We start from the raw sequence: 24,870 nt of genomic DNA, 5'->3' as shown, positions 1-24,870 counted from the left end.
AAGTAAAATGGTTTTTACTGAAAGGTTTTGAAGGTTCTGGGGCATTGATTTCTAAAGAGAAATTCCTATCCCAGCAGAGCTACTCCACCTCGTGTCAGCTCCATACAGTTTATCAGGCTTAAAGCAAATTCCCAAGGGTCAGTTCAGCTCAGTTCAGTTGCTCAGTCATGTCCGACTCTTTGCGACCCCATGAATCACAGCACGCCAGGCCTCCCTGTCCGTCACCAAATCCCGGAGCTTACTCAAACTCATTCCCAAGGGTGCTGTCATTCAATTTTAGGCTAAACATTTTTGAACAATGTAGGGACAAAGTTTTTCTTCCCTGTGTAAATAAAATCCATTTCCAATCACTGAAAAGCTTATCTCCTATTCAAATATTCAGTAAATTATGTTCATGACAATTAGCATCATGATTCATCCTGCTTAACACTTCTTAGACTTAATCACATTTTTAGGTCCTATTCAGGTAAATATTATTTAACTTGGAGAAATAAATGTTGAGCTAAAAATTCTATCTCATATAATTTACATACATAAAGAATGTTCAGTGGACTTCCCTGGCAGTCCAGCAGTCAAGAATCTGCCTGCCAATGTAGGGGACATGGTTCTGATCCCTGGTCTCCGAAGATCCCACATGTGGTGAGGCAGTTAAGCCTGTGAACCACAACTACTGAAGCCCATGCACCATACAGCTCGTGTCCTGCAGCAAGAGAAGCTTTGTAAAGCAGTTATCTACCAATTTAAAATAAATTAGAAAAAGAAAAGAGAAGCCACCACCATGAGAAGTTCACACTGCAACGAGAGAGTAGCCCCCGCTTGCCACAACTAGAGAAAGCCCACGCGCAGCAATAAAGACCCAGCACAGTCAAAAATAAAACAGTAATTAATTAATTAAAAAGAATGTTCAAGACTGAAAACCACTCTTTTCTAAATTTTTTTTTACTTTTGATTTTGTATTAGTGTATAGCTGATTAGCAATGTTATGACAGTTTCAGGTGAACAGCGAAGGGACTCGGCCATGTATGTCCATGTATCCCCTCTCCCCCAAACTCCCCTCCCATCCAGGCCGCCACGTACCACTGAGAAGAGCTCCCTGCGCTAGACAGTAGGTCTCTGCTGGTTATCCATTGTATATATAGCAGCGTGTACATGTCCATCCCAGACTCTCGAACCATCCCTTCCCCCAACTCCGCAACTCTAAGTTCCTTCTCTGAGTCCGCTTGCTTTGTGAATTCATTTGTATCATTTCTTTTTATATTCCACATATAAAGAATGTCACACTGTATTTCTCCTTCTCTGTCCAACTTAGTTCAACTCAGTATGACAATCTCTAGGTTCATACATGTTGCTGCAAATGGCATTTCATTCTTTTTTAATGTGAAAGCCACTCCTGAGACCTCTTTTCTGTGTAACTGGTTATGTGCTAAAAAGGTTTTTGAACATAAAAACCAAAAGGTTGCTGTTGCAGATGAACTCTCACTTAACTCTGTGACCAGTGACACTTTATTTATGGGTGTGATAGTTCAACTTTTAATCTTCGCCAGCATTCCACTTCTGGTTACTGCCAGCCATGTCATGCAGAATCCACTCATAAACTAGGCCTGAATGCTTTCCCTTTGGTCAGATGTGGGTTGAGAGAAAGGCAAACAGTGTGGTAAGAATAAACGTCCTAAGTGTGAGCTCTTGTGATTAACTTGCCATCCTGAGTCCAGTCTTGCATAGACCACTTCCCCTTGACACGGCATGCCACTGAACAAGTCTAACCTGCGCTGGGGGAGGGAAATGATGCCAGGGCAGAACTAACAGCGGCATTTCTGGTTGTTCAATTTGCATGAAGATATGGCTGGCAATGACGGCTCAAGTTTGAACTAGTGGATCAGAGACTTGAAAACTATGAGATAAAGATTCTAATATAATGAATACCCATGTGCCCAAATGCGGCCCAGCATCACAAGAAAGTAACATACCACACATCACTAGGTTGGGAAAAGATCAAAATTCAAAATTCCAAGAACAGGGCTTCCCTGGTGGTCCAGTGGTTAAGAACCCATCTGTTAACACAGAGGGCACAGCTTCAATCCCTGGCCCAGCGAGATCCCACATGTGCAGAGCAACTGAAGCTGAGTGCCACAACCACTGAGTCCAAGCGTCACACTTCTGTAGCCCGTGCACCTAGAGCCTGTGCTCTGCAACAAGGGAAGCCACGGCAATCAGAAGTCCATGCACCGCAACGAAGAGGAGCCCCTGCTCGCCACAGTCAGGGAAAGCCCACACAAAGCAACAAAGAGCCAGTACAGCCAAAAATAAATAAATCAATCTTCAAAATCTGAAGAACAGTCTCTACTAAATGCATACTGCTTTTGCACCACTGAAGAGTCAAACAATCACTAAGAGGAACCACTGTTGAGTCAGGGACCATCCATATAATCCAAATGTAACTGTAGTGGGCAGTTCTTTCACCCTGCCCAGCATCTGTCTCTTTATCTTAATTTTCCTTTGGAAAACTACCTTCTTTCACTCTAGGCTGTTAAAATCCCCGAAGCCATGGGGTAGGCGCAAGATTCTAGCTATGGTGAAGAGACTGGTAGGAATTTGATTCATGAGCCCAATGATGTAAGAATTTCATCGTAAAAAATGGTGTATAAGAAAAATAAACAAAAAATGGTATAGTGTTTTTATGAGTGAAATAATACACTTCTGAAACACGGTAGTGATCAAAAACACTCATCTAAATCAGTTTAGATTGTCATCTTTTCACACTTACGCCAAGTAAAAAATAAACATGATACAAACATAGATTAGTTTTTCCAATTTTAGTATATATAAATAAAAATGGCAATTTAAAAATAAAATACTTAGTTCTAAAAGAGAGAAATTGTATCTCCACTGGGGAAGGGAATGATGAACACACACTAGTCAATTCTGAGTCAGTCACACAAAACTACCTTCTAAGGAAACCTGACCAGTGAGACAGTTAAGTTTGTGTTTTTGGCTATAAAGAATTAAACTTAAATTACACTCACTCTTTCATATTTTAATGAAAGAAAACTTACTCTCAGAAACAGATAAGCATTGTTAGAATAAGTCTAGCTCCTAAATGAAAATATGGGGTGAGTTACAGTTTACTTACTCCCTAGCTAAGAAACCTTTGAAAATTAGCCATGAAGCAGAGTATTTACATAAGTTCAAGATGTTATCTTGGGATGAAAGCTAACACAGGTCCTTAACTTCCTTTAAAAAGAACACTGAAAAATTAAACCTTTGTCATAGTAAATCAGAACTTTCAGAAATGTTTCTTAAATATCAAATTTCTCTTCACAGATGCTATGTCCATTTTCTTCATAATCTTCTCTTGTTACCACCATATCTTCAAAATCGTCATTCTCTGATATCAATTTTCCGCCTTCCCAGGCGTAAGTAATAGGGCTAAAAATAAAGGTAAAATAAATGAACCCAGATGATTTTACAGAACTGAAATGCCAGAAACATTAATTAATAACTAAAATGTGGCAATCTCTACCCAACTTCATTTAACAGAAAATCATTTCAAGGGTGAAAATAAGTATAAACTTCAGAGGAGGGGCTTCCCTGGTGGCTCAAATGGTAAAGAATCTGCCTGCAATGCAGGAGACTGGGTTCAGTTCAATCTCTTGGAGAAGAAAATCCCCTGGAGAAGGAAACAGCAACCCACTCCAGTACTCTTGCCTGGAAAATTCCGTGAACAGGGGAGCCTGGAGGCCTATAGTCCACCGGGTTTCTAACAGTGATTAACTTTCACTTTTCACTTTCACAGAAGAAACTCATAAAAGAAACTTGGTTACCACTGCAAATAGATCTTCTTTACTTTTTCTCTGTGCTCTGAATTTATGGATCTTCTAAGAAAAATCAAGAATACAAACTAAAGATCAAAAATGCATAAAGAGAAAAACTGGAATATATCTGAGTCTAACTTTTGTATGCAGCAAAGACACATCATCTCATCAATTCACCCTGCAACCGACAAAACAGCTCTTATAAACTCACTTTTATATCTGGAAAATGAGGTTCAAAGAGCTTAGGACTGAAACTGGGCTTCAACCTGGAGTAGTTTTCACAGTCTGCGCTTTTGCTCCTACACTCTGTTCCCTCTGATAAATGAGACACGTAGGAAGCACAGTGCAGGGAGGGGAGGGGTCATGAAAGGAAGGAGAAAGAACGCACAAGGCATGACAGACCTGTCACACGGCAGGAAAGGGCCCCAGGTAACCTGGGCACATCAGACGCTAGTTTATGCACAACCGAGGTTACACTGGTTACACTGGGTGATTCTATTCCTCTCCCCCAGTTCAATTGTAAATCTGAGAAATGATACACAAAATTTCCCTATTGTATTTATTGCATTTCTAACCTTAAAAAAACTAAACCTGTATCTAGATCTATCTGTAAAGATGTGCAAAAGAGATCTGATGGGTAAAAGAATAAAAACTATTTCTCTTTTCATACCCATGTGTCTTTATGATTTGCATTTTAAAATTCAGGATAAAAATTCAATATACTTCATATTCAAAAGAGTATATGAACATTAATGCTGATAAAAATCATTCCAACATCTAATGGTTGTTTACTTTTTTACCTGATGGCTATCAAATTAAGTGACCAGATGAGGGCCTTCTATTAACTGATATTGATTTAAAAAAACTCCACTTTAGCTTTAAAATAAAATTCTAAAATTAAAAATCAGGTATGTGGTGGACTTCCCTGGTGGTCCAGAGGTTAAGATTCTCTGCGTTTCCAATGCAGGGATGTGGATTCAATCCCTGGTTGGAGAACTGAGACCCCACATACCTTGCGGCCAGCATCAGGTGTGTGGGGTCTTGTTTTCAACTCTGCTACAGTGGAGCAGTGATGGGGGATTACCGGAATTTGGTGAGAACTCCTGCCTCCAACTAAAGACAGCTAAACTTTAGTCTGGTTACTGCAATTAACTTACCAAAAGGCCTCTGTTAACTAACCAGCCTTTGCCTATTTAGAAAGTAAATACAAAGGACTAGACAGATCTGTAAGCCTTTCTGACAGCTCTAAAATTCTACCTTAATTATCTGCTTTTTCTCATAAAACAGGATAGAGGGTACATGTGAAATAGCTTTGAAGTTTTTTTTTAAAAAAGACTACTTAAACATAAAAGTTTATGTTAAATATTTTATTTTTTTTTTTATGTTAAATATTTTAAACTATTTTAAAACTTATCAGTTGACATAATTTATCTTATTGGTTAAATCCTCATATTTGTATTCTTGATAGGAACTCTCAAAAAATGACAGCTCAGAGAAATCAAACAGATAATAACCTAACTGCTTTGTCTGTAAAAATTTCTTAGGAACGAGGACTGATTTACCAAGGGAAGTGATCTTATATTAACTGAGCACCTGTTACTTACTAAACATGATGGTCAGTACTTTACATATTTCACCCCATTTTAATCCACTTAAATGTAAGGTTTGTCATTTCAATTTTCGAGAAAAGAAAAATGAGCATCCCAAAGGTGAAATAAACCTGCCAACACGGCAAAACTAGGCTTTAAACTCAAGTCCCCCTATAGACCTCTTTTATCTACAAACTAACTTCCATGATCTGTTTCTATGGAAGCCAAGACTTACTTTTCAGGCAGCACAACAGAAACATCGTAATCTGTTGGAGTGAGACATCGAACTTCCGAGTAAACTCGATCCCTAAATCCTGGGAAAAGGGAATTTCCTCCTGTCAAAACGATGTTCTTAAAAAAATGTGGCTGCATTTCTTTTAAAAGAGATAAAAAAGAGAGAGAAAAGAGACATTAGAAAATCTGTTTACTTATCTTTCTGGAGAAATAGGGAGGTGGGCTTAGGTAAAAGCAATTAGGAATTCAAGCTACTAGTTGGGAAACCATTTATCTTTTTTAACAACCATATAAATTATAAGATGTTGTAATGAGATTATCATTTATACAAATAAATACATTAAATAGAAATATGACCTCGTAAATCTTTAAAAGAAAGGCAAAAGTGAAGGGGTTGAACTACTAGCAATTTATTACATATACACATAAGCTATATGTAAATGAGCAAAATTCTAGTACCAGACATATGAAAATTACAACTGTTCTTCCATAAAATGGAAGAGGTCTTTATGTAGGCTGAGATGGTCAGCTGGTGTAAAGATAAAAAGGAGGTCCATTTTATTTGTTTCTTTTTTTTTTTTAGTCTTTATTGAATTTGTTACAATACTGTTTCCGTTTCATGTTTTGGTTTTTGGCCGCCAGGCATGTGGGTTTTTAGCTCTCCGACCAGGGATTGAACCTGCGCCCCCTGCACTGGGGAGCAAAGTCTTAACCACTGGACCGCCAGGGATGTCCCCAGGAGGTCCATTTTAAACTTGAGAATTCAAGTTTCCATGTTATCTCACTGAGACACACATACTAACTGTGTAATACTTACAAATGATAGTGAAAAATACTGGCTATATAAAATGAGAAAACAACATGAAATATTAATATGAAAATAGCTGTAAAACAGCTGTATTAAAACAACTGGTTATGGCTCAGATGGTAAAAAATCTGCTGCAATGTGGGGGACCTGGGTTTGATCCCTGGGTTGGAAAGATATCCAGGAGAAGCTATATTAAGGTGATGGTATTATCTTTCTTTTTCTTCTTTTTTTTAGTGAGAGGAAAGGGCATTGCATGTGCAAGATTTTCTACAATGCCTAAATTGTTCCTTAAGAAGAGGGAGACATTTTCAAGGAAAAGTACTCCAAAACTCTAGAACATCATCTCATTAAATCATGCTTCAAGAGAACCCAGACAACACTGTGAAGCACTGTACTTTAATTTTAATAAAACTAACTTCCGAAAAGAAAAAAAAAAACCCTAACTTCCAGTATATTAATCTAAATATAACAGAAGGAATAAACCACTCTCATCAACAACTCAAAACCATTAAATTGTTAAATTATAAATTTCTATTCTGTGCAAATTTGGCTTAAAACTTTTCTAAAAAGGATATAGCAATTTAATACTCATAAAGAGATGAATTACTTTAAGTTTAAATAGACCATAATTACTTATATCAAGTTTATAATCTGGGACCAATAAAGAATCATTCAAGTGCATACTGGATCTGAAAGTCTCTGCAAATAAAGTAGCCATTTGTTTGAATTATTCAGAAGAAACAGTTGACTTCTTAAGATTCAGAGAGCTTACAATTTTTAAAAAATATCATTGTGTGAAAGTCGCTCAGTTGTGTCCTACTCTCTGCAACCCCATGGACTACACAGTCCGTGGAATTCTCTAGGCCACAATACTGGAGTGGGTAGCCCTTCCCTCCTCCAGGGGATCTTCCCAACTCAGGGATCGAACCCAGGTCTCCTGCACTGCAGGCGGATTCTTTACCAGCTGAGCAACAAGGATATCATTATTCCTCATTAATTTATTAATGTACCTTCAGGTAAGTTCTGAATTGAATAGACAATAGCTTCTGGAATCCCCATTTCTTGAATGCCTATATCAGAAGGATTGAAGAGTATTTCTGGAACAGCAAATCTCTCATTGGCCAAACGAAGAATTTGTTCCCCAGATTTGTATTTTCCACTTAACACCATCTCTTCTCTTGGCTTAAAGAAAAATAAGATGAAAAGTATGCTACATTATCTAGCTCATATAACAAATAACATTTAGTAATCTTAATACTGTGAAATACCAATATATTAACCATGTTCTTGGAGTTTCAGGATTCTCAAAAGTTAGAAAAACGTGGTCTTCTCTCCTGTTACCTAAACCACACAATTAAGTGATTATTTACTCTTAATGCAGCTATTCCCCCAAAGATGAGCTGGCTTTATTCCACACATTTTAAAACAAAAAAAAGAAAAGGATAATAGAGCAGAAGGAATTTCATAATCTATAATAGCAGAGTGAATCCACTTTCTAAAGAACAAAGATCATACTCTAAAATTTTTTTATTATGCATTCAATCTCTATTCAAAAATCAGTTACCAAGTGATTTAGGCAAATAAATGGACTTTATCACTGAAAATTTTCTGTTATTTATTTTCTGCTAACCCATTCAACTCTGTGAGCTGTAATTTCTGAAGGGCCCAGGAAAAAAATAATTTCCTTATATAACATTCTACATCATTAAAATAATGGTTCCTCTCAACTGTACTAAGAATCATCAGCTCTTCGAGACGGTCTTTAAAGACATAAACTTCATTTGACTCATACATGCATTTTTACCTGTAACCGACTATATCCAAATCCTTTATAAAAATATAAAATTATTTAAAATGTATGAAAGGAAATACTAATTTGTTGTTAGACAGTAAAGTATATAAAGACTATAACAGATTCCTCAATGTAATCAGTCATCCATTCTCTGTTCAGGTTTCAGCTTCCTCAGAGAGGCTTTTTCTGACTCCCAAACAAAAGGTCTCTCCAGTAATCATCCTGTTATCCTTTGTTGTCCATATTATTCACCATCACAAATCCGAGACCCAGTACAGCATGCAAGACAACAATGTGGAATTTTCTTTAGGCGGATTACATACATTATCACTCTGAATTCTCATATAACCCACTAAAGCAGGCGTATTTTCCTTTTATTAATGATCCAATGGACTAGGCAAGGTTATGTGACTTGCTCGAGATCATTCAGCTAATAAACCAAAACACACAGTATTTCCTCCTACTACATTCCACAGGAGACACAGGTTCGATCCCTGGGTCAGGAAGATCTCCTGGAGGAGGGCGTGGCAACCCACTCCAGAATTCTTGCCTGAAGAACCCCATGGACAGAGGGGCCTGGCGGGCTACAGTTCATGGGGTTGCAAAGAGTCGGACACGACTGAAGCACCTTAGCATGCATGTACTACATTGCTACTCCTAACCTGGATGTGAACGATTCTGATTGCTATTATTTGGAAATTTCTCACTTGAAACATTGTTTCTAAATAAAAATATCCTAAAAACTACAATAAATTCACAATACTCTAGGAAGAACAAGGAAAACTACATGTCACTTTTTACCCAGTTAAACTACTGCTGCGCTGGCAAAGAGAAGAATATCATTTCTTCACAGATAAAGTATTCTTCCTTCTCAAGAAGAATGGAAAATACTTCCTATAAATTTACAAATTCATTTAAAAATGATATTGCTTTGAGGGTACAGGATATAACTCATCTTGTCAACACTCAAAATAACTTGAGACAGATAGAGATATGGAGAATTTCATTTGACAAAAAAGAAGTTTTCTAGTCCACACCCCTAATTTTACAGAAGATCAAGTGACTGACCCAGGGTCTAATATCTAACTAGGGGAAAGAGCCATTCGTAGAAATCATAGCTGAATATTAGTTCTGAAGTCATTGTTAATATGTAATCTGGAACTACAAGCAGTTTCTAAGAGTACAATTCCAAAATGATTTTTGTTTTAGACATAGATGAAGAAATTTAAAAGGGCTGCTGGGAGTTGCTATTTTAGTTAATGCAGGCCATAATTGACTGTACAGTCCTCATAAATTTCATTCTGGTAGCATGAAAAAAATGTTTAAAAATGACAACTGGTAACTATTAAATAATTGTTAACTTAATTTTCTCAATTAAGGTCAGTAAAGCATTCATTACACTTTAGTAGGCATTCTCTTTCTGTTAAAGAATAAAACTGGAATTTCTATCAGCTGTAGTCAGTAACAATATTACAGACCTCATCATTATTGCTGTCATCAATACTAGAAAATCAAGGTTATAACTTTTTCCTGAGTATTTAAAAATATTCCTGAATAAACAATCAAGGTCCAAGTTTTAGCAATATTCTAAGTATAAAGACTCTGAAACAAATTCTCTTTCATTTTATGCAGTATGATTTTTCTAATTTCAAAACATATTTTATTAGCTCTCATCAAAGATTTTGATTATCAGGCAACAATGAAAATAAGTTAATCAAGTATTAAATTTAAAAAGATACATTTTAGGAGTAATCCTAACATATATAAAATATAGTCATTTCTAAACCTTAAAAAAATTATTACGATGTACACAATTTAACATGCACTGAAATATAAATTTTAATATTAACTGGCAAAGTAGAAATTAAACCGTTATTTTTTAAACAGACATTTGAGGTAACATTCCATCATCTGGTAAAAGTCCAGTCCAACTATGTCTACTCAATTGATATTGAAGAGTACACATAACAAGGAGTCCATAGAAGTGCAGTCACACCAAGATTCTGATTACAAGGCCAAAGTCAATGAAAGAGCTGCAAACAATACGATGTGGCTTTTGCCTTTCTTCTCTGATGAGAAACAATATAATAGGAATTCATGGAACAACCACACCTCTACCAGCTCACTATGTACGGTGCAGGGCAGAGAAATCAGGCTTATGATTTGGGAAGGAAACTGGCAGAGTTCAGCAGATAATGTCCAATAAACTGATAAGTTGTCATTTGCAGGGCAGGAGAGAACTACATTTTACAAAAAGAGGAAGACTTCCAAATTTAGCTAATAGTCCAATCACCTGGAAGAGATTTTCTTCTCTTTTAGAGATTTAAGTTTCCAAACTTAGGTACTAAATCTTTCCAGGGACAGGAACAAAGAACACGGACATCAATTGTTCTTCAAGTGGCCCAGGTGATTTTCAGTCAGGTTTAGAGACACAGGGCCCATCATTCAGGGTCCATCCTGGTAGAAATACAGATTACCTTATCACCATAAGTTCACAGTGCTGTAGATTCTCTATAAGGTGTTTATATCACTGGGCTGCTATAACTGTATGAGGATGATCAAAGGTGCCTGATAAGAAAGAGGCCTAGTATCTATATGTTTGGGGCAGTTTTCCTTGTCTTGTAAAGAAAAAAATACATCTTCCATATTCTATATGGGATTCCGGCTTCCAGTTCCTCTCCCCAGTTCATGTCCAGACAACCTGATTCCATAATCTGTCATAATTCTCACTTCTTAAAGTTAGCCTCGGTCCTTCCACAAGGATCTATTTCTAAGGATATCATAGGACCATACTGATTTTATAAGGACTTGGGTAGCCTTCTCTGAATTCTGATTTGTATTTCACCTTAAAAATATGGTCCCCAAATTTTTTTTAATTTCAGGCATAAAAACAAGTATAAATAATTATATAAAACCCATGTATCCATCAGTCAGTTTAATGTAACTTCACAGAGAACACTCTCATTTTAAATATGGTTTATATACAGTTTTTATACTTTATACATATAGTCTTCTAAACAGAAATACATTTCTGAGATTTATCCATGATGATCACATATCTCTACTATACTTTAACTGCTTACTTTATAACATGAATAAATCAAAATTTATTCTTCTTCCATTAGTGAGTATTTAGGCTCTTCCCAATTTTTCACTCAATGTACACTGCAGTGAATATCACCATAAATGTCTCCTTGTGAAACTCTCTGTGTGCTTAGGTTTCTGACCAAAGACTTTTAACTTCTAGAAGTCCTCACCAAGCCAGTAACTGTAAGGGCAAACTTCACATTTACCCAAACATAAAACTGAGCTGATCAAAGATAAGGAGGAATTATATTGGTCTGACATCCAAGATAAACTCTTCTCAACATTTTCAAAGTACACTGGATTTTGCCCTTTTCAACTACAATCTGATACCACAGCCCTGGGTCTGCTGTGTCAATAACATTCACAACAGGCAAATAATCTACTTCTAACTGGACTTACACTAATTCTTAAGAAAACAAAAATGGGTAAACCATAATATAGGTAAAGTTACTGTTTATCTCCAGATTTTGGAGAAGGCAATGGCACCCCACTCCAGTACTCTTGCCTGGAAAATCCCATGGACGGAGGAGCCTGGTAGGCTGCAGTCCATGGGGTCGCTAAGAGTCGCATACGACTGAGCGACTTCCCTTTCACTTTTCACTTTCATGCATTGGAGAAGGAACTGGCAACCCACTCCAGTGTTCTTGCCTGGAGAATCCCAGGGACAGGGGAGCCTGGTGGGCTGCTGTCTATGGGGTCGCACAGAGTTGGACACGACTGAAGTGACTTAGCAGCAGCAGCAGCATCTCCAGATTTGTCCCATAAACTATCACAATGGATAGTTCTTTTTCTAAATAATTTTAATACAGATATTAGTTAATCATTCATACTCTGGTGTCTATAGAAATGGCATACAGGTAAGAAGGCTATCATCAACAACTCTGACATTCCATCAATCCCAGCTAGATGCTTTTCAAACCTGAGTAGTCGCTTGAAGAAAAACTTAAAATTACATCACAGACTTAGAAAACAAACTTATGGCTGTCAGAAGAGAAAGGTGGGGAGAAGAATAAATTAGGACATTGGGATTAACATACACTTCTATATAGATGGCTCAGATGGTCAACAATCCGCCTGCAATGCAAGATTCAGGTTCAATCCCTGGGTCAGGAAGATCCCCTGGAGAAGGGAATGGCTACCCACTCCAATATTCTTGCCTAGAAAATTTCATGAACAGAGGAGCCTGGTGGACTACAGACTATGGAGTTATTACGGGATTCCCTGGTGGCTTAGATAGTATAGAATCTATCTGCAATGCAGGAGACTCGGGTTCAATCACTGGGTCGGGAAAATCCCTTGGAAAAGATAATGGTTACCCATCCGAGTATTCTTGCCTGGAGAATCCCAAGGACAGAGCAACCTGGCAGGCTACAGTCCTGGGGCCACAACGAGTTGGACACAACTGAAGCAACTTAGCATGCATCCATGCACAATATATATAAAATAAATAATCAATAAGAATCTACTGTATAGCACAGGGAACTCTACTTAATATTCTGTAATAACAGAGAGAAAACACTTGAAAAAGAATAATGAAAAACTGGATCACTTATTATGCACCTGAAATTAATACATTATAAATTAACTTCATGCTAATACAAAATAAAATTTTTTAAAAAATTACCTTACAAAAGCCCTTTTTAATTGTACTAAAGTCAGGCAAAACATAGTCTACCATTACCGTATTTTCTTCTCCTTTCAACCTGGAAAACAAAATAGAGACTTATGAAGTATTTTAACTATGTTTAACATTAGCCAAGAATCAACTTTCCAATTCTTAGGCTATCATTATACATACTTGGCAATATCCATGTCTCTGTAAAAATCCTGAGACACATAGCATACATCTTCTTTCACTTGGTTAATCACATGTGTTTCATCCATAACGTGTAACTGCCTAAACAGAAATAAAAATGGTAATGTGAAATGAAAAAAATTTAAATGCAACTTACCATTGAAAGTATTTTTTCTGGAATTAAATCTCCAGGTAACTGATCTTTAAAAAATACTAAATTTTTGAATGTGTAAAATATTTTTAACTTTATGGAATACCCATTCCATTATCTTATTGAAGTTGTGCTTAGTCACTCAGTCATGTCTAACTCTTTGCAAGTCCATGGACGGTAGCCTGCCAAGCTCCTCTGTCCATGGGGATTCTCCAGGCAAGAATACTAGGGTGGGTTGCTATGCCCTCCTTGGGAGGTATTAAGTACACTAATTCCTAACCTTTTAATAGTGGACAGTCAACTAATACTGGCTAATCCAGAAACATACCTATTTATGTATTTTTTGGGGGGGAATATAGTTGCTTGACACTGTTGTGTTAGCTTCTGTTATATAACAAAGTGAACCAGCTGTATGTATACACACATACCCGCCCTCTTGGACCTCCCTCTCACGCCCACCCCAACATCCCATCCCTCTGGGTCATTACAGAGGCCTGAGCTGAGCTTCCCGTGCTAAAAAGTAGTTCCTACTAGCTACTGTTTTATACATGGCAGTGCACATTATTAAGGCTTTTAGAGATTAAAAAAGGATAAAAGATAAATAAAGCTCAAGTACTGTACTGTGTATGGAGAACTGACAAGAGAAATGGAAAAGGGAAGTAGAGATTTATTTTCTTTTTAGACCCTTATTTCCTTATATGCATTGTAAAATGTTTTACAAGGTATATGCACATTTGTAATTTTAAAATATTATTAATGTATTAAACTCCCGAGAAATTGGAAATGTCTTTTTGGTGGACACTACCATTTCATATGTCAGAAAGCTTTTTAATTTGAACATCATTGGTATTTACTGAGTAGGTCAAAAAGTTCATTTAAGTTCTTTCATAAGGTTACAGAAAAACCCAAATGAACTTTTTGGGCAACCCAGTATCTATGTGATACAGTCTTTAAAGCAATAATTCAGAATTGTCACCTGAAATTAGAACTAAAGGCAAAGAATAATTTCAAATTACTTTAAAAATTTCACCCCCAGCATCTCATCTTCCCATAGAATCAAAGCTAAGTATTACCTATAAGATATGATTTCTTTTAGATGATTGGTTAGGAGTTTTCCTCCCACATTTATCCTAAAAAGGAAGAATTCAAATTTAGTTCAGTTTATCACACATTTCATCCAGTTTTATTATAAGAAATAAGATGAAAATTGAGTGCAACTCACCGAATAATTGCTTCTTTCTTCTTCTTACTCCGACAGTAAGGAACTATGTGTGTGAAGGAATACCCACTATCTACAATGATACAGCATAACTCAGAAGGATTATCCCGGAAATACCTATGTGCGCTGAGAGCCCCAGCTATTAAGAAAACAAAAGGTAAAGAAAAAAATAAACACAATGAATAAAAGTACAACTAATTTAAAACAATAAGTAAAGAAAAGCAGCAAACTAAAGCAAACAGAAAGACAGAAATTTTCCTTTGTAAAAAAAAAAGTTAATCTAAAATAACATTCCTAATTCTGTCAGATATTTGAACACTGAAACACACTATTTTTTTGGAAAATGATAAAAAATGTGTGATCAACTTTGAAGGTAAATATTCACTTCACAACTTATAATAGCCATTTTAATATTTTAATAGCAAATAATTTTGCTGAGCATTTATTACATGCTGGGCACTATTCTAAACTCCATTTAAGTGTGTGTGTTATAATCCTCACAACAATCCCATTTTTACAGATGTAGAAACTGAAACAGAGATGTTAATAACATGCCCAAGGTCACATGATTAGAAAGTAACAGAGTCAGGATTCAAACGTAAGCAGCATGACTCTACTGCAGATTTTCTCAACTTCAGAACTACCGACATTGTGGGTCAGATGCTTCCCCAGCGTTGCGGGCTTTACTGTGCATTGTTTTAGCAGGATCTTGGTCCTCTACATATTAGATGCAAGAAGCACCGTCCCAGTTGTGACAATGAAAAATGTCTCCAGAAAAAAAAAAAAAAAGAAAAATGTCTCCAGACACTGTTAAATGTCCCCAGGTGCAATGTCACTCTTGGTTGAGAACACTGTTCTAGAGATTAGGTTCCTAACCATTACAGTATATTGTTGTTTATACAGACTTAAATGCTACATGCTAAATAGGTGAATACTTCTTTTGTTCAGTCATGTAATTATAGCGTTTAAAAAACTAACTTCTAGATGATATTTATAGATTGTTTTTCCTCATATTGGCAGGGTAAGTTATTAACATTATTTCAAACAATAATAAGAATAGCAAACACATCAGTGATAGAAAAGACAACTATCTCAGAAAAAATAAACTTTCAGAGATTAGAAATACATTGCTAGTTAATTAGGGAGAAATACCATATTAAAAAGATATAGCGAGAGAAGTTTGACTAATAAGCTCGAGGGCTTCATCTAGTTTTAAACTTCATCAAATCTAAAAGAATGTCACTCAATATTCTTGGATTTTAAGTGTTTATTCATATTCACATAACTCAATTTCAATAAGAACTTTAACTCACCATTTACTCTTAATACTGCTTGAAACTGGTATTCTTCAAATAAGATTTCATTCATTGATTCCTGAATTGAAGTGAAGTTAAAATATGGTTCTGTGATAATAATATTAGTGTCTAAAAAGTCAACCTATAAGAGGAAAGAAATTCCCAGTTTTGTAGCTTTGTAGTTATAATGATAAACATCTGCTTTATGCATATACATCTATTTAATTCTCACAATAACCCTAGAAGACAGGTCTTACTATTATCCCCTTTTGAAAGCTGAGCAAACTGAGACACAAAGAGCTGAATGAGCTCCCGAGGTCCACACCACTAGTTAACGACAAACTTAGCACTGAACTTGGGAAGTCAGGTCACAGCAACAACAGTCTTCAATTATTATTTAACTCTTTTAATGGTAGCATTGATAAAACGTTACCATCAAATTGTTTAAAGATAATTATGCAAAAATAATGAGTGATACAACTACAAGCACTGGAACTGGTATTTTGTTTTTAAAAGTTAAAAGGTAAAAAATAAAAGGTAAAAGGTGACAAGCTTTGGGATATTCAATGTTTACACAATTCTCTCCCACATACTCCTAAAGAAGCACTAAGATCTGAACATTCTCTCAGGATACCTAAAGTCATACTAAAGATATTAAGAGCACAAAATTCTAACATTGTATCATTCACACATTCAGATATATGAGCAAAAAAATTTTATTGTGAAAATGAGATGATAAAGTGGTCTAAGAATAGTCGATATCTGAAGTAAAATTTTAATCTTAAGTTTTATATAGATTAACTCTTCTCAACCTCAAATTCCACTTCACAATAGAAATTCTATGCACTTGCACTTATTTAGAAAATCAAAACTAAGCACAGTAGATTAAGTGACTTAAATATTGTAAGAAATATTCAAAAATTTATAAATCTTAAAATATAACTTCTAATTTTTCACTTGAATGAGACATGGAAATAGATATCTGAATACATACTCCAACTTGTTACCTGATACATTTCTTTTCCAAAAAGGTAATCCCAAACTTGTCTTTGAACATCCCAATTCACCAAGTAGCCCTAAAAAATTTGTTTTATGAATTAACTATCAAAAATATTTGTAGAATTTAAAAAAATCAGATCAATACATTGTAAATCATGGATTACTATCTCTTAATTACTCTCTCTTTACCACTCTAATACTAGTTGACTCTCAAAGCTTTTACATTGATATGTTTTTCTCCTTTTAAAAATTCAAAACATTACAAATTAACAATAACGAAAACATCAAAGGGCTCAAAAGACACACCAATATGTAGAGATGCCCCTCTGTGTTTATTTTCTTTAATGTTTGTATTTCATTTAGCTTTAACACAAGTAAATTCAGTGCCCACAATCAGTAGCTAAATTATGGTCATTTATTTTTCTTTATTGAAGTATAGTTGATTCTTTTTCATAGAGGTATAATTATTCATGGCTATTTTTTAACATAACAATTTTAATTCAATTTTTGGTTTTAATAAGCTCTTAATTCAAATTTAAATAACGCTTTCTCAGAGATCTAGAAATATTTTCAAACACACAAAATCTTATAATACATTTCAAATTATCTTTAAATGTAGGTCCTTAATGCTAGAAATGTCATAGAGTTGGATTACCTTTTGAAAAGGAAGAATATAAAAGAGTCCAGAAGGGTCCTTTATTTCATCTATCTGGTTAGCAGTAAAAGTTTTAAGACGTGCTGTTTTTGATCTGAACTGACAATTTGGAATAACTCTACAAAGAAACAAATAATGTAATTATGTCCTAAATACTTAGTTCTCAAAAATACAATTACCTAACAACCACTTTTACTTTCTAAAAGAAAGAACATGAAAATTTCCAGAACCAATGTTTCTCATTCTGTCTTCAAAATATTTTAAAATGATTAAAAAAAAAAAAAGTTCTACCATATACCAGGGCTTCCCTAATAGCTCAGTTGATAAAGAATCTGCCTGGAATGCAGGAGACTCCGGTTCCGATTCCTTGCTAGGGAAGATCTGCTGGAGAAGGGATAGGCCACCCACTCCAGTATTCTTGGGCTTCCCTTGTGGCTCAGCTGGTAAAGAATTCACCAGCAATGCAGGAGACCTGGGTTTGACCCCTGGGTTGGGAAGATCCTCTAGAGAAGGAAACAGCTACCCACTCCAGTATTCTGGCCTGGAGAACTCCATGGACTGTATAGTTCATGAGGACGCAAAGAGTCGGACAGGACTGAGGGACTTTCACTTTCACCATATACCAAGTTCTGCACTGCATTATTTTCCTCAAGTAATCCTCAAGATATTACTACAGGTGGGCATTGATTCTGCCACTGCACACAGGTGAAGAGGGGCTGAGGTAAAGTTCCTGAAAAAAACTCTTAATATCATCCTAATTTTAAAAAAAAGCAAGTTCAAAATTCTGACCATAAAATTAAGTTTTCATGGAGTCAAAGATCTTCAGTTGCAAGATACTATAGGGTACAGAAGTAGGAGGTAGTTTTAAATATAGTTGCTACTCACCATGAGCTTACAATCTGGTTAGGAAGACTAACTAGAACCATTATCCATCATACATGTCTACACATATATGTATTGTATGCGTCTGTGTGCACATATATATACATATATATATAGAGAGAAAGAGGGATAGCGAGAAAGTGAGGGGGAGCAGAATTTGCCACCCTCAAATATGCTACTATGGCCTGAGGATTACTTTGCACTAAAGGCAATCAAAACCTTTGCATTAATTGAGATAATACAGTGAAAGTGCATAATCTCTCAGGACATGATTTTTAAACCCTGCATTCTAGTTAATCTTATGGCTATATTATTATTCTTTATTATTATTCTAGTCAATGTACTATCCTTAATTAATGAGCTTGCTTCTTCCCCCACCCCTTTTGTCACTATACCGAGGCTCCTTGGTCCATGGGATTTTCCAGGCAAGAGTACTGCAGTGGGTTGCCATTTCCTTCACCAGGGGATCTTCCTGACTCAGGGATCCAACCCAGGTCTCCCTCATTGCAGGTGGATGCTTTACCGTCTGAGCCATCAGGGAAGCCTGAGTATTCTGCACCTACTCTTATCAAGACTTTTAAATTAGTCCTTAAGTAAATGATAAGAGACTTGCTGTTAAAAGATAAGAACAATAATACACACTGCCAAAATAAGACTGCAACAATTTACAGTTTTACTCAGTTTGACTGTTCTCTTAAAAAAAAAAGGAAAGGAGGAAGTAAAAAAAAGTCCCCAGGTCCCCTGTGAATACGCTCCAGGAAAAGCGAGTCTTTAAATTTGCTTAGTCTTTACTCATGGACTGTACACATGGACATCATCAGATGGTCAACACCGAAATCAGATTAATTATATTCTTTGCAGCCAAAGATGGAAAAGCTCTATACAGTCAGCAAAAACAAGACCAGGAGTTGACTGTGGCTCAGATCATGAACTTCTTATTGCTAAATTCAGACTGAAACTGAAGCAAGTGAAGAACACCACTAGATCATTCAGGTATGACCTAAATCAAATCCCTTATGACTATACAGTAGAAGTGAGAAATAGATTTAGGGGACTAGATCTTATAGACAGAGTGCCTGATGAACTATGGATGGAGGTTCGTGACACTGTACAGGAGACAGGAATCAAGACCATCCCTGAGAAAAAGAAATGCAAAAAAGCAAAATGGCTGTCTGAGGAGGCCTTACAAATAGCTGTTGAAAGAAGAGAAGCGAAAAGCAAAGGAGAAAAGGAAAGATACACCCATTTGAATGCAGAGTTCCAAAGAATAGCAAAGAGAGATAAAAAAACCCTCCTCAGTGATCAATGCAAAGAAATAGAGGAAAACAATAGAATGCGAAAGACTAGAGATACCAAGGGAACATTTCATGCAAAGATGGGCTCAAAAAAGGACAGAAATGGTATGGACCTAACAGAAGCAGAAGATAGTAAGAAGAGGTGGCAAGAATTCACAGAACAGTACAAAAAAGATCCTCACAACCCAGATCATCACAATGGTGTGATCACTCACCCAGAGCCAGACATCCTGGAATGGGAAGTCAAGTGGTCCTTAGGAAGCATCAGTACGAGCAAAGGTAGTGGAGGTGATGGAATTCCAGTTGAGCTATTTCAAATCCTGAAAGATGATGCTGTGAAAGTGCTGCACTCAATATGCCAGCAAATTTGGAAAACTCAGCAATGGCCACAGGACTGGAAAAGGTCAGTTTTTATTCCAATTCCAAAGAAAGGCAATGCCAAAGAATGCTCGAACTACCGCACAATTGCCCTCATCTCACATGCTACTCAAGTGATGTTTAAAATTCTCCAAGCCAGGCTTTAGTAAAAAGTGAATCGTGAACTTCCAGATGTTCAAGCTGGTTTTAGAAAAGGCAGAGGAACCAGAGATCAAATTGCCAACATTTGCTAGATCATTGAAAAAGCAAGAGAGTTCCAGAAAAACATCTACTTTTGCTTTATTGACTATGCCAAAGCCTTTGACTGTGTGGCTCACAATAAACTGTGGAAAATTCCGAAAGAGATGGGAATACCAGACCACCTGACTTGCCTCCTGAGAAACCTGTATGCAGGTCAGGAAGCAACAGTTAGAACTGGACATGGAACAACAGACTGGTTCCAAATAGGAAAAGGAGGACATCACGGCTGTATATTGTCACCCTGCTTACTTAGCTTATATGCAGAGTACATCATGAGAAATGCTGGGTTGGAGGAAGCACAAGCTGGAATCAAGATTGCAGGGAGAAATTAATAACCTCAGATATGCAGATGACACCATCCTTATGGCAGAAAGTGAAGAAGAATGAAACAGCCTCTTGATGAAAGTGAAAGAGGAGAGTGAAAAAGTTGGCTTAAAACTCAACATTCAGAAAACTAAGATCTTGGCATCCGGTCTCATCACTTCATGGCAAATAGATGGGGAAACAATGGAAACAGTGGCTGACTTTATTTTTCTGGGCTCCAAAATCAGTGTAGATGGTGATTGCAGCCATGAAATTAAAAGACACTTACTCCTTGGAAGGAAAGTTATGACCAACCTAGTCAGCATATTAAAAAGCAGAGACATCACTTTGACCATAAAGGTCCGTCCAGTCAAAGTTATGGTTTTTCCTGTGGTCATGTATGGATGTGAGAGTTGGACTATAAAGAAATCTGAGCGCTGAAGAATTGATGCTTTTGAACTGTGGTGTTGGAGAAGACTCCTGAGAGTCTCCTGGACTGCAAGGACATCCGACCAGTCCATCCTAAAGGGGATCAGTCCTGGGTGTTCATTGGAAGGACTGATGTTGAAGTTGAAACTCCAGTACTTTGGCCACCTGATGCAAAGAGCTGACTCATTTGAAAAGACCCTGATGCTGGGAAAGATTGAGAGCAGGAGGAGAAGAGTTCGACAGAGGATGAGATGGTTGGATGGCATCACCAACTCAGTGGTCATGGGTGTGAGTGGACTCAGGGATTTGGTGATGGACAGGGAGGCCTGGCGTGCTGTGGTTCACCGGGTCGCAAAGAGTCGGACAGGACTGAGCGACGGAACTGATCTGAGTCTTTACTCAAAGGTAAATAGTTAATTAATGCCAGTGCATTATTTGTTTCATTTCAGTTCAGTTCAGTCGCTCAGTCGTGTCTGACTCTATGCGACCCCATGAATAGCAGCACGCCAGTTTAACTGAGTCTAAATCAACCAGGTCAGTCAGAGAGCACTTAGAAGGGCTTGAATACAAAGACTTCAAAGTCTTCAGTCACTGACTCAGTGGTTTTTACACTGTGGCGGGGGGGGGGGGGTGCATTGAACCCGTGGAGGATACGACGGAAGCCATAACTGCTTCCCAGCAAAAATGCACATACACGCAAAATGTTGCCCACCATTCCAGACGGTTCAGGAACCTTGTGTACAGGCCCCTCATTTGGGAACCTCTTCTTTAGAAGCCTACTTTCCTATTTCCTGTTACGAAACGAAACACACATCCCACTTCCGGGGCCACAAAATCCAAAATCAGTAATCCAAGTTCCACTTCAAAGCTTCCCAGCTACCCAGTTCCAAGCCGAGAATCCCTCCAACAGAGTAAGAGCCGCGCCGGGGGGTTTGCAGTTTACAGACGTCCCAAAATGAAGCGTAGCACATGTAACTACTAGGCATATATGCTTTGTCCCTCGCGGGCAGCGAACACTTACGAGACAGTTTCATGGCTGTAGCCGATTTTGGCGTTGTAAGCTCCGTTATCCAGCACTAACGTTGTCATTTCAGCGGAAACCAAGTCTCTGCAGCCTTCTTCTCCGACCCCTCTGCTCACGCTTTTCCCAGCACTCTATGGTTACTGCTTCCGGCACTCTATGGTTGCACCCACCGAGCACACGGTCGCTTCCGGTCTCCCTTAGCAACCGAGGACGCCGGAAACCAGAGATTGCACTGCCGCCCTATCTGCTCGCAAGAGTCATACCGTACTTTCTATCCTTTTTACTTCTTGGCCAGATTCAATAAGAGAGAAAATGCTAAAGTTTTTTTTTTCTTTCAATGCGTGATTGTTCTTGACTTTTGCAGATTTGAGTTGTTCTTGGAAGTTTCTTATAGCGTCTGTAACGAACCATCTTTGTGGGAGGGTTGGGAGGAAAGGTTGTGTGTTCGAATAGTATTATTTATTCAGTGACGTCTTCTGAAGAATACATTGCAAAACCATACGCAGCCTGGAATTGGGTATGAAGACTCTTAAGCTTCATCATGCGCCGCTGCTCACCCGAATGTTGGATCCAATCACCTTGTTACAAATACGCTGTTCCGTCAACCGCCTCGCTGTTTTACTCACTCTTGCCCGTCCGCTTGCTCTTGTGGACCTAGCTTTGTGTCTTATCTAAAAAAGCTTCTTGACACCTGACACACTCCCTCTCCGTTCCCCTTCTTAAAATTAGGTATTCCTCCTGTGTGTTCCCGTGATGACTCGAGCTCACTCCACAGTATCGTAATGGTTAAGAGAATGAATTTTAAATTGGAATCCGGACCCTGCCACAAAACGGCTGTGTAATCTTGGGTGATGAAGATAAGGGTTAATACTTACACAGCACTTAATGCGTGTGGTTAAATGTTGGGTTTTGGGTGTATTTCTTAATTTAATCTTTACAATTTTTGAAGTAGGTACTATTACTGAAATCAAAGATAGTAGTTAAGAGTGCTGTTTCTTCTTTAAAACTCCTGGGTCAAATGCTGACTCTGCCACTACATGTGATGGACCGGTTAGTTAACCTCTCTACACCTTAGTTTCCTCATGTATAAAATGGAGTACTATAATAACTTCCCCTTGCAGAATTGTTTTATGAAGAGTAAATTATAAAAGTCAAGTACCTGGTAGTAGTTATCATCATTGTCATCACCATCATCATGCTTTTATTGTATGATCATTCTGTTGCCTTTGCCATGGCAAACTTCTCAAAGTCAGGCACTCTACTGGTGTCTATAATTCTTTGTAACAAAAAGTCACTGAAACTTCAAATTTAGTTATATCCAATTTTAGTAATCAATTTTCTAACAATATTAAATTGATAGCCTCCCTCATGTAAAAAATATTTTATTAATCTTACATCATAGAGTGGTCACCATTTGTATTCACCTCTCGTCTCTTAAAATACGCTATTTCCTTAATTTCTCTTTCTGTTTTCTCATTGTTAGTGTATAGGAATGCAAGGGATTTCTGTGTGTTAATTTTATATCCTGCAACTTTACTATATTCGTTGATTAGCTCTAGTAATTTTCTGGTAGAGTCTTTAGGGTTTTCTATGTAGAGGATCATGTCATCTGCAAACAGCGAGAGTTTCACTTCTTCTTTTCCTATCTGGATTCCTTTTACTTCTCTTTCTGCTTTGATTGCTGTGGCCAAAACTTCCAAAATTATGTTGAATAGTAGTGGTGAGAGTGGGCAGTCTTGTTCCTGATTTTAGGGGAAATGCTTTCAATTTTTCACCATTGAGGGTAGTGCTTGCTGTGGGTTTGTCATATATAGCTTTCCTTATGTTGAGGTATGTTCCTTCTATTCCTGCTTTCTGGAGAGTTTTAATCATAAATGGATGTTGAATTTTGTCAAAGGTTTTTTCTGCATCTATTGAGATAATCATATGGTTTTTATCTTTCAATTTGTTAATGTGGTATATTACATTCATTGATTTGCAGATATTAAAGAATCCTTGCATTCCTGGGATAAAGCCCACTTGGTCATGATGTATGATCTTTTTAATATGTTGTTGGATTCTGTTTGCTAGAACTTTGTTAAGGATTTTTGCATCTATGTTCATCAATGATATTGGCCTGTAGTTTTCTTTTTTTGTGGCATCTTTGTCTGGTTTTGGAATTAGGGTGATGGTGGCCTCATAGGATGAGTTTGGAAGTTTACCTTCTGCAATTTTCTGGAAGGGTTTGAGTAAGATAGGTGTTAGCTCTTCTCTAAACTTTTGGTAGAATTCAGCTGTGAAGCCATTTGGTCCTGGGCTTTTGTTTCCTGGAGGATTTCTTATTACAATTTCGATTTCCTTGCTTGTGATGGGTCTGTTAAAATCTTCTATTTCTTTCTGGTTCATTTTTGGAAAGTTATACTTCTCTAAGAATTTGTCCATTTCTTCCAAGTTGTCCATTTTATTGGCATAGAGCTGCTGGTAGTAGTCTCTTATGATCCTTTGTATTTCAGTGTTGACTGTTGTGATCTATTTTCATTTTTTAATTTTGTTAATTTGGCTCTTCTCTCTTTGTTTCTTAATGAGTCTTGCTAATGGTTTGTCAATTTTGTTTATTTTTTCAAAAAACCAGCTTTTAGCTTTGTTGATTTTTGCTATGGTCTCTTTAGTTTCTTTTGCATTTATTTCTTCCCTAATTTTTAAGATTTCTTTCCTTCTACTAACCCTGGGGTTCTTCATTTCTTCCTTCTCTAGTTGCTTTAGGTGTAGAGTTAGGTTATTTATTTGACTTTTTTCTTGTTTCTTGAGGTAAGCCTGTAATGCTATGAACCTTCCCCTTAGCACTGCTTTTACAGTGTCCCATAGGTTTTGGGTTGTTGTGTTTTCATTTTCATTCATTTCTAT

The 24,870-nt window shown here is 37.0% G+C and overlaps 1 protein-coding gene across 5 annotated transcripts; it reads right to left on the bottom strand.

The window, feature by feature from the left end:
- Positions 1-1,060: 1,060 nt before the first annotated feature.
- Positions 1,061-22,109, bottom strand: ACTR6 (actin related protein 6). Of its 5 annotated transcripts, none has more exons than XM_065937472.1 (12): positions 21,985-22,098; positions 18,714-18,877; positions 17,437-17,554; positions 16,790-16,858; positions 15,801-15,924; positions 14,491-14,626; positions 14,342-14,398; positions 13,121-13,219; positions 13,004-13,025; positions 7,454-7,625; positions 5,637-5,775; positions 1,061-3,426 (listed from the first exon to the last, which is right to left on the bottom strand). In XM_065937472.1, the coding sequence occupies exons 2-12, from the start codon at positions 18,851-18,853 to the stop codon at positions 3,297-3,299; spliced, it is 1,206 nt and encodes a 401-aa protein (XP_065793544.1). In that variant the 5' UTR covers positions 18,854-18,877; positions 21,985-22,098; the 3' UTR covers positions 1,061-3,296. The 5 variants fall into 5 exon arrangements, with proteins under 5 accessions (XP_065793544.1, XP_065793551.1, XP_065793536.1 ...); XM_065937464.1 differs by having other exon boundaries at positions 1,062-3,426; positions 12,947-13,025; XM_065937479.1 differs by lacking the exon at positions 16,790-16,858 and having other exon boundaries at positions 12,947-13,025.
- Between the last annotated feature and the right edge of the window lie 2,761 nt (positions 22,110-24,870).

This window comes from Muntiacus reevesi, chromosome 1, assembly GCF_963930625.1.
Source record: "Muntiacus reevesi chromosome 1, mMunRee1.1, whole genome shotgun sequence".
Taxonomy (NCBI): Eukaryota; Metazoa; Chordata; class Mammalia; order Artiodactyla; family Cervidae; genus Muntiacus; species Muntiacus reevesi.
This window is presented reverse-complemented; position numbering and strand designations above follow the sequence as displayed.